This window comes from Nelumbo nucifera, chromosome 4 (assembly GCF_055504915.1).
Source record: "Nelumbo nucifera cultivar China Antique chromosome 4, China Antique-T2T, whole genome shotgun sequence".
Lineage (NCBI taxonomy): Eukaryota > Viridiplantae > Streptophyta > Magnoliopsida > Proteales > Nelumbonaceae > Nelumbo > Nelumbo nucifera.
This window is the reverse complement of record NC_142652.1, coordinates 806,491-817,401: the sequence shown is the minus strand read 5'-3', so window position 1 is coordinate 817,401 and position 10,911 is coordinate 806,491. Positions and strand designations below refer to the sequence as shown.

Genomic DNA, 10,911 nt, shown 5'->3' with positions numbered 1-10,911 from the left:
CAACTTACACTCATGTTGATTTTTTGCACAAGTCGTTGAGATGGAAAACACTGTTGTTTCTTAAATTGATCAGTGTGGAACATCTAGCAATAAGTTTTCCAACTAAGTAAAATTTAATTCAGAACACATTGTAAGACAAGATAGGATCCTAGTATCTATTTTACCTGATATAACCATTCTTAAGATAGTCTCTTTATTATGGCATCTTTACACATCTTATGATGCGTCTCTACAGAGACTAGAGTGTGCAACTTAATAGAACATTATTGGTTAAGAAGTGGAATACTGTGGTTCTGCAATATTCCTTTAGATTTGCACTATTTAATGAACTACGAAATCAATAGGTGGGTTAGAAGAAAAGAAGAATAAGCCTAGCGAACAACATGGCTTGCATACAGAAGCAAGCTTTTGGGGGGAGTGGGTGCAGAAGGGCAAAATAGGATTTTAAAATTTTAAATGAGTCACATGGCATCACGGGCAAGTAGCATGTAAGTTTCACTGATGGAAGGGATGTTTAAGTCTGGTGGGATCAGCCCAGAAGGTATATTTAAGTCCATTTTAAAACCTCATGCTATGTTTAAGTCTGAAGATTTATTTACAAACAACTCCAGAAAGGCTCATTAGTGCAACTACTAGTACAAGAAAGAGATTTCCATGACAAATATTCAAATTCTCCATATATTAACTGAAAATATGTGATTGTATTTGCAACTTGAATACCAATCATTTAAATTCATGCATAATCCCATACTGAAACGTAATTAGATTTTGTTAACATCTTAGATCTTTGGCATTCTTGCTTTCAGAGAGCCTAAGACAGCTTTACAAGCTAGCCTTTTTGCTGTCTTCTTATTCTCCCCAGTACATGTATGACTGTATGTAATACCATATGCTTCAACTTCTATCGTAATAGAAGCCAAACCTTCTTTGTATGAAACAGAGTATGGTTTCATCACATAAGAATGTCTCTGGCAGAGCTCATGAAGCTCTCTTACAGGGTGCAACTTTACAGTATCTGGTGTTACAATAGGTTCCAAAAGAGGCTGCATGCTTTTCCAAACTACATCTTTATTATATTCAGAATCCACAAGAATTGCCCCTGCTAAAGATTCAATAACATCTCCAAGTACCTGTTGGGGTGCAAGAAAGCCAATCAGATATACTTTAAACACTACAGGATCAACAAAAGACAGACAAGATGCAACAAGCAAGTAATGTGATTGAGAAAACAAACAAACAAATAAAGTTGTGTTGCTTATTATCTTGTGCCTATGGCATTGTAGAAATAGGAAAAACAAAATCTGGAGCAAACACAAGGGGTACCAAGTTACTGAATGACAAGGCAAATACAAAATAGGGTTAGATCTTGGATTAAACTCAAATTGTAGATTTCCATGCATCTAGTGCAATTAATGGTGAGGTTGTACAATGTCTGTTTAACACTCTTTAGCCAATATAACAACCAAGAGTCAATCCTCAGTTTGCATCAGGTTTGAATTTCACTGTTGAGTTCTCAGAATTGAGCTTGGGCTAGCTAGCTCCCACAGGCCCAACCTTCTCTGCCAAGGAAAACTGACAATCAGGAAGTTGTCCAGACAATTTGAAGTTGTTGAGAGTGTAAGGGCATTTATGTCCTATGTTTGTATTTGGGCGTCTATTCAAGGGCCCCTTCGTAATTTTTGCTCAAAAATTTAAAATGAAAAGTTACTTGATGTGAACAGTAACATATCAAGCATTCTCGACACAACCCTCTTCCCACATCACTAAATCTTCTAATTTGGTATTAGAGCATTGTACGATCAAGGAAACCATATGCTGCTGGTCGCGACTCTTAGACAGACCTGCTGACATCAGCATGCCGCCAGTTGACGTCAGCAGTCTGTACAGTCGGTGACTCCTTATGTGTTTTTGATGCTCGTTGATTCGCCTTGTTTTTAGGGGAATTTTGGTAAAGGTTTCATAGTGGTTTGAAGTTGTTTTATATTTTTTTGGATATTTCAAATGAAAATTGGCAAAAAATCCAGAGCTGGAGTTTAGGGTTTACATGCTTGTATGTGGGTTGGTTGCTGTTGAAACCTCTTGTGTTTGAGTCATGGTAAACCCCTAGGACTGTAGGAAGTAGTCCCGAATTTTTTGGAGCCCTAAAACACTTTTGGGAATTTTTTTTCTTCCCTCATTTTTCCACCGATACCTATTTTTCCTGATTTTATAGATGTAGCTCGTGTCTAACCTTGTGGGAAAGGTGATTGGGGTTCATCTGGTGTTGGGATGCTATGGTGCTGGTGAGAAAGGTGTTTTTAGAGGGGTTGTGATTGATGGACTCACACAAAGATGTTTGCGTACCTTCCTATGTACTCTTGGGAAGTAATGACAATGCCAAGGGGCAGATTGCTACTGCAAAACTTGATGGAACAAATTGCTAAGCCAAAGCCTGAAGATCCAAACCATTCCAAATGGGAGCAGGGTAATCTGTTGGTTATGTCATGGCTTGTATTCTCTATGCAGCCACACATCGCCTGCAACTATATGTTCCTTCCAACAGCTAATATTTGGGATAGACTAACTGCAACTTATTCTCAAGCGAAAAGAATCTATCAGTTGCAAAGATAAGCATGTAATATGCGATAGAGGAAGAAATTGGTGGTCCTGTATTTCTCCTCCTTACAATCAATTTGGGAAGAAATTGATCATTTAGAGGCTTTGGAGTGGAAGGATCCTATTGATGCTGAACAGTACATGAAGTACATAGAAAAGAACCAAGTTTTTGATTTTCTTGCTGGACTGAATGCTGATTATTGCATATGCATGTCTCAACTCGGTTTTGGGGGGATGCTACTCAAATAGTTGTATATCTTATTAGCAGACTTCCCTCGCGGACCCTTCATCTCCAGTTTCCTCATCAACTTCTTTTCCCTGATGAGGATACCTTCCATTTTCCTCCTAAGGTCTTTGGGTGTGCTTGCTTTGTCCATGACATGAGTCCTTCTAGGTTGAAATTTGATCCAAAGTCTATCAAGTGTGTCTTAGGATATTCTTCAATCCAAAAAGGGTATCATTGTTATGACCCTTGTCCTGAAAAAAGGTATGTGTCCAAAGATGTCACACTCTTTGAGTCTACTCCCTTCTTCTCCGTCTCTCATCCTTCTCTTCAGGGGGAGAATGTTAATGAAGATCGAACTCCTTTTTGTATGCCGATTCTTGTTCCGGCTACAACTGATGTTGTCAACCTTTCTTCTCCTCCTCCCTATGGTGGCAATAGTCCTCTTCCTGTGCCGCCTCCTATTCCTTGGTCTTGGCACCAGTGGTTTATTAGACGGAAAAAGAGGATGACTCCAAAGATTGAATGTTCTTTACAATCTAACTTCTTGGACTTAGGTAATTTGGATTCTGAACCTCTTCCTGTTTCTGATGCTTGTGTTGAATTTGTTGTTGAGTCTCCTAGCGTGGATTCTGACTTCAACCTTCCTATTGCAATTTGTAAAGCAAAACAGGCATGTGCTAAATATCTTATCTCAAACTATGTCTCTTATGATACCTTATATCCCTTACAATGTTACTGAGGCAGTGCAGTTCCCTCATTAGAAGGATGCTATGAACCAGGAAATGGAGGCACTTGAAAAAAACCAGACATGGGAAATTGTTTTTCTTCCAGAAGGCAAAGTTCCTATTTGATGTAAGTGGGTTTACACAGCAAAGCATAAAATTGATGGCTCAATTGAAAGGTATAAAACTCGACTTTTGGAAAAAGGGTACACTCAATCTTATGACATTGATTAACAGGAAACCTTTGCTCCAGTAGCCAAGATGAATTCAATCTGAGTTATCATGTCTCTTGCTGCCCATTATTCTTGGCCCTTGTATCAAATGGATGTTAAGAATACCTTCCTTAATGGAGACCTTTAGGAAGAAGTTTACACAAAACTTCCTCTAAGAGTGGACTTCCCTGGGAGTGAAGGAAAGATTTGCCATTTGAAGAAATCCCTTTATGGCCTTAAATAATCCCCTAGAGCTTGGTTTAACAGATTCAAAAAAGTTGTCTTGAAAATTGGCTTCTCACAACCTCAAGCTGACCATACCTTGTTTATTAGGAGAGCAAATGGAAAAGTGACTATGCTGATAATATATGCCGACGATATTGTTATCATAGGGGATGACATCTCTGGAATTGCTGAATTGAAGTCTTTTCTTGCTACTGAATTCGAAATTAAGGACCTTGGAAATCTCCGGTATTTCCTAGGATTTGAGGTCGCAAGCTCAAAGAGGGGAATTTATCTTTCTTAGGGCTGCATTTGGATGTGATGTAAATCAAGAACCAATCGGTTCGCTTTTGTATGCCATTTGGTAAAAGGGTGTAATTATTATCGATGTAAAACTACACTTCGGTTCAGTTTTGCATGCGTTTGGATGGAGTGCAGTTTTACGTCGATAATAGATGTAAAACCTCATCACCTTTAAAGTTTTACATCGATAATCAATGTATAACTTTACATTTTTTTACATTGATATTCAAAATGTAACGGTCATTATATACGGTTCAGTGTAAAACATCATCAGTGTATTTTTACACTGATGACGTTTTACACTTCTTCCAAACGCAGCCTAGAGGAAATATGTCTTTGATTTGCTTTAGGAGGTAGGAAAATTGGATTGTAAACCGACTGAAACTCCAATTGATCCCAATCATAAGTTGGGAGTTGATGATGGAGATGTCCTTCCTAACAACGGTGTGTATCAAAGACTTGTCGGTCGCCTTCTCTACTTGTGTTTGACTAGACCAAATATATCACATGATGTAAGTGTGGTCAGCCAATATATGCACAAGCTTAAATCATCTCATATGCAAGCAATGAATAGAATACTTGCCTATTAGAAGTGATGTCTAGGAAAGGGGATGTTGTATTCTAATCATGGGCATCTAAAGTAAAGGCTGATTCTGATGCTGACTAGGTGGGTTCTATTGATAATAAGTGGTCTACTTCTGGCTATTGTACCTTGGTGGGTGGTAATGTTGTATCTTGGATAAATAAGAAAGAACTAGTTGTGGCTCGATCTAGTGTAGAGGTAAAATACGGAGCTATAGCTCATGGAGTCTCAGAATTGTTGTGGCTGAAGAACTTGTTGATAGAAATGGGAGTGTAGATTGATACTCCAATGATATTATATTGTGACAATCAAGCTGCCATAAACATAGCCCACAATCCTGTTCAACATGATCGTACAAAGCATATAGAGGTTGATCAACATTTCATTAGAGAAAGAGTTGCTAGTGGAGAGATTTGTTTACCATTTGTGAGGTTTGAAGATCAGTTGGCTGATTGTCTTACTAAAGGTGTCCCCAAATCAAAGCTTGACAACAATTTGAACAAGCTGGGCATGACAAATATCCATGCTCAACTTGAAGGGGAGTGTTGAGAGTGTAAGGGCATTTATGTCCTTTTATGTATGTTTGCATTTGGGCACCTATTCAAGGGCCCCTTTGTAATTTTTTCTTAAAAAATTAAAATGAAAGTTTCTTGGTGTGAACAGTAACATACCAAGCATTCTCGACACAACCCTCTGTTTTTTCTTTCTCTTATTCTTCTTTCCACATCACCAAATCTTCTAATTGAAGGAAATGTAGAAGAACTATTGAAGGGTAGTTTTGTAATTCTACTATACTTTACTTTTCTTTTTTGTACTATAATAGGCGTGTACTTTAGTGTACAGTTCCTTTATTCTCTTTGTAAGGACAATCTTGTCCATTTACAAAAGATTAATATAAATATATCTTTTCTAGGTTGGTTCGATCAGATTGATCAACCCTAACAGATCTGAACCTCTGTCTCTCTCATTGCTCTCTCACTTTCTCACGAGCTGACATGGTATCAAAGCAGGCTGCTCTCTGATCCTTTTCTCCTCTTTTTTTTTATTAGTGTGACAACTTTAGTCACTGCTGATTGAATCCGAATTGTTTTGATCTATCCAGAGATCTGTTCTCTATGTTTTGCGCATCCAAGGAGAGAGATTTTATTAGATCTCTCTCGTACGACATCAGTTTGCAGTAAGATTTGAAAGAAAGTGTCGCCTAGGCCCTCTCATCATATTCTGAAACTTTCATCGAGATCTGAGAAGATTTGAGAGAGATCTATACATCTCTTCTAGGCGGCTGCACCCAGACTTTCCTTTTTTGGACTATGTTTCAAGTTTTCTTCTTTTGCTAGAACTTGGACAATTTCTAGTGACTGTAAGAGGCTTCTATTATCAGTTTCTTTGATTCTCACAGCTTGATTACTTCCTTATTGCTTGATTAGATCAGTCTTTACTTGTTTCCTTTTCATTATGGCTTTGGAAAAGAATGAATTTATTCCTGTCAATTTTGATGGGAGCAACTATGCTCTCTGGAAATTTCATTTTTAGTACTTCGTTGAAGGAAAAGGCATGTGGGGTTACATTGACGGTTCCACTCCCATGCTTGATGCAAGTGATGTCAAAGGGCTGAAATAGTGGAGAACCGAAAATGCTCAGGTTACCTCATGGATACTTGGGTCTATCTCAATGGATGTCAGTATTCCGATGAGAGGTCTCAAATCTGCCCATGACATGTTCGAATACCTAGAAAAGGTATATCAGCAATCGAATATGTCTAGGCAATATTAGATCAAAATCGACATCTTCTCCTATGTTCAAGGGGAGAAGCGGATTCAGGAATACTATGCAGGGTTTGTAAATCTTTGGACTGAATATGAACTGACTCACTTTGGGGATCTTTCTACAGATTGTTGTGTGAAGACTATGAAGAAGCATCTCACTAAGAGAAAGACCATGCACTTCTTGATGCATCTCAGGCCTGACTATGAAATTCTATGCTCCAATATTCTCAGTAGAGAACTAGTGCCTGAACTAGATGCAATCCTTGGAGAGTTGTTACGGGAGGAAACATGTCTTCTTACCTTATCTGCACTTGATCAGAAGAAGGAATATAGGATTGATACTGTGTTTTTAGCCACCAAACAGAAGGGTAAGAAAGACTTCTTGAAGTTGCAGTGTTATGAATGCAAAGAATTTGGTCACGTGGCATCCCACTGCAAGAAGAAAAACTTCTATACCTACTGCAAACAGCAAGGACATATTATTATGGAATGTCTGACTAGGCCTCCCAAGAAAGGACAGCATAAGGCTTATCAGGCCCCAACTGAATCTGTTTCTACTGATGTTGCCACCTCATCATCAGCCCACAAATTAGATGCCTAGGGAAATCTGACTGAAGAAAAGATCCATGAGCTCATGTCTTTAGCTATTTCTTTTGCTTTTTCTGTTTTTGGGCTGGCTGGTAAGTCTGCTTTTTTGTGTTCATCTCCTTGTCACATGTGGATTATTGATTCAGGGGCCTCCTTTGGTTAGTCTCCTAAACCTAGATCCTTCGACAACCATATTATTACTGCTAATGGTTTGTTCGTATCCACCACTAAGACCAAACCCTTACATCTTCTCAAAACTTTCTTTGTGCCTAAATTGACTACTAGTTTAATATCCACTGGACAACTTGTTGATGATGGTAATAATATCTTATTTACTCGTGATGGTTGTTTTATTCAGGACCAACACACTGGAGAGCTGAAGGGGAAGGGGCGTAGGCTTGGGAGGCTGTTTGCTCTGGAATTCGAGACTAAGAGATCTTTACCGGATTCTTGTTTTCTATCTGTTTCTCCTAGTTCCTCTATTTCTTCATGTAATAATGTGTGCCATTTATGGTAGACGTTTGGGTCACACTCATGCTAAGAATTTGGATTATTTATTTTCCTCTGGTTGTTTGCCTTTGAATACTTCTTCAGTCAAAAATATTGATAAATCTTGCTTAACTTGCTGCTATAGTAAAAGTCATGTTTTACCTTTTCCATCTTCTATTGAACATGCATCTACACCTTTTTATCTCATTCATAGTGATGTGCGGTCATCTATAGTTATTTCACGCTTTGGTTATAAGTACTTTGTATTATTCATTGATGACTGTACTCGTTACACATGGGTTTACTTTCTTCGAAAGAAATCAGAAGTCTTCTCTATGTTTAAGAACTTTCATGCTATGGTAATGACCCAGTTTAAAAGCACCATAAATATTTTGAGGCCAGATTCAGGGAGAGAGTATTATGATGGTGAGTTTCAAACCTATCTTAAACAACATGGCATTCAGTCCCAGAGATCTTGTCCTGGTACTCCTCAACATAATGGAGTATCGGAGCGCAAGAACTGTCATATTGCTAGTATGGCGAGGTCCTTGATACAAGACTCTTATGCTCCCCTTACCTTCTAGGTAGAGGCGACCCGCACTGCTATTCATCTCATCAATAGCCTTCCTACACCTATTCTTGAAAATTCTTCTCCCAATCAGTCCTTATTTCATCATCCACGAAACCTATCCATTCTTTGTGTCTTCGGATGTGTTTGCTTTGTCCATCTCCCTCCCCATGAACGCACAAAACTAACAACTCAATCAGCTATGTGTGCTTTCATGGGATATAGTACGGAACACAAGGGGTTTCTCTATTATGATCCCAAAGTCCGTCGGTTGCGCATTTCTCGCAATGTCATCTTTCTTGAGAATTTCTCATTCTTTGAACATATTTGTAAATTACCTGGATCATCCATCTCTGTTCTGCATGACTTTGGATCTACAGGTGATTCTCCTTCTCCTCAACCTCTTTAGACATACTTTAGGAAGCATCCAGTTCCCCCATTTCCTATGCCTCCTCCATCTCAAACAACAGTGTTTGGTCATTCCTCTCCATCCACCATTACTGTAAGTGTAGATTCTCCTCCTGAGGATTTACCTTCATCTATTTCTTTGCGTCGGTCATCTTGTATTTCTCATCCACCTGATCACTATGGCTTCTTTTCGAGTCATAGCTCCTTCTCAGCTATTTTGTCATCCACAGATATTCCTAAGTCTTACAGCCAGTCCGTAGCAGTTGAGCATTGGAAAGAAGCTATGGATTCAGAGGTTCAGGCTTTATTGGAAAATGATACATGGGATCTTGTCTCTCCTCCCCCAGATGCCTCCATAATTGGTAGTTGGTGGGTTTACATTGTAAAACTCAAATCTGATGGTACTCTGGACAGATATAAGGCCCGTTTGGTTGCTCAAGGCTACAAGCAAGAGTATGGAATTGACTATGATGAAACTTTTGCACTTGTGGCCAAAATGACAACAGTTCGTTTGCTACTAGCCATTACTACCCTCAAACAGTGGACAGTTCATCAAATGGACGTCAAGAATGCCTTCCTCCATGGAGAGCTACAGAAGATTGTTTATATGAAACCACCTCCAAGCTACTGTGACAATCCTCAGTTGGTGTGTAAACTGAAGAAATCTCTATATGGCCTTAAACAAGCTCCACGAGCTTGGTTTGATCGCTTCCGTACAGTAGTGTTGGAAGGTTTTCAGCAGAGTGTTTCAGACTCTCCCTTCACTCTCAAGCAGGCTCAGGGATTCTCTTCTTTTGGTCTATGTTGATGACATCCTTATTACTGGAGATGATGTGGATGGTATTACCAACCGCAAACTTCTGCTTAGTAACTCCTTCAAAATGAAAGATCTTGGGCCAGCAACATACTTTCTTGGACTCGAAATTCAAAGATGTCATCAGGGTTACTTTGTCAACCAACAGAAATATGCTTTTGATTTGGTCTCTTTTGCTGCTTGATTGACTCTAAACATGTTGATACACCTCTGGAGCTTAATTGTAAGTTGAGTAAAGATGAGGGTGATTTTCTTCCTGATGCTACCCTATATAGACAACTTGTAGGTAGTCTTATCTACCTAACCATGACTAGACCTGACATCTCCTATACGGTTCAGATTGTGAGTCAGTTTGTTTTAGCTCCATGTCAGCCTCACTATTCCGCAGTTCTCCGAATTATTCGTTATGTATAGAGTACACTATCACATGGCTTATTTTTCTCATCCTCTTCATCCACACAGCTCCGAGCTTATGCAGATGCTGACTGGGCAGGTTGTCCCAACACTCGTCGCTCTACTACTGGCTGATGTATATTCCTTGGTGATTCTTTGATTTCTTGGAAATGCAAGAAACAACAAACGGTTTCCAAGTCATCTACTGAAGCCGAGTACAGGGCCATGTCTTTAGTATGCAGTGAAATAATCTGGCTTAAGGCACTCCTTCATGACATGAATATTGATCACCCATCTGCTATTCCTCTGTTTGCTGACAAAATGAGTGCAATCAAGATTGCAACAAATCCTGTATTTCATGAGCGGACTAAACATATTGAGGTGGATTGTCGCTTCATTCATGACCTTCTCCATGTGGGTCACATCTCTCTCCCACATGTTTCATCGGGTTACAACTTGCGGATCTCTTCACCAAAGCCATGACCAAAGCCCGACATAATTTCCTTGTTGACAAACTGATGCTTCTACCCCAGCATCAGTTCGAGGGGGAGTGTAGAAGAACTACTGAAGGGTAGTTTTGTAATTCTACTGTACTTTATTTTTCTTTCTTGTACTATAATAGGCGTGTACTTTAGTGTACAGTTCCTTTATTCTCTTTGTAAGGACAATCTTGTCCATTTACATAAGATTAATATAAATATATCTTTTCTGGGTTGGTTCGATCAGATTGATCAACCATAACAGATATGAACCTCTGTCTCTCTATTGCTCTCTCACTTTCTCAAAAGCTGACAGGAAAATAATCAGATTTCTGTTATAAGTTGGTTTACTATGTTTTCAAATGATTTTCAAGAATTTACCCACTGAATAAGGAATTTTGTACTCGATGCAAAACATGAATAGCTGGATATCCTTATTTTGTGTAAACTGTCGACAAAGTAATTAAACAACAAAATAATAAAAACTGAGTTCCAAATATAAATGATAATGGACGTATGAAACAATGCAAATTTAAGAGCGTC

The 10,911-nt window shown here is 38.9% G+C and overlaps 1 protein-coding gene across 10 annotated transcripts in view; it reads right to left on the bottom strand.

Annotated features, from left to right (window-relative positions):
• Positions 1–649: 649 nt before the first annotated feature.
• Positions 650–10,911, bottom strand: part of DCL2 (dicer-like 2) — a 110,643-nt gene continuing 100,381 nt past the window's right edge. For all 10 annotated transcript variants that reach the window (XM_088886607.1, XM_088886608.1, XM_088886606.1 and 7 more), the window contains one exon: positions 650–1,130. In XM_088886607.1, coding sequence (XP_088742733.1) covers positions 780–1,130 — 351 coding nt within the window. In that variant the 3' untranslated portion in view covers positions 650–779. The remainder of the gene's footprint in view (positions 1,131–10,911) is intronic.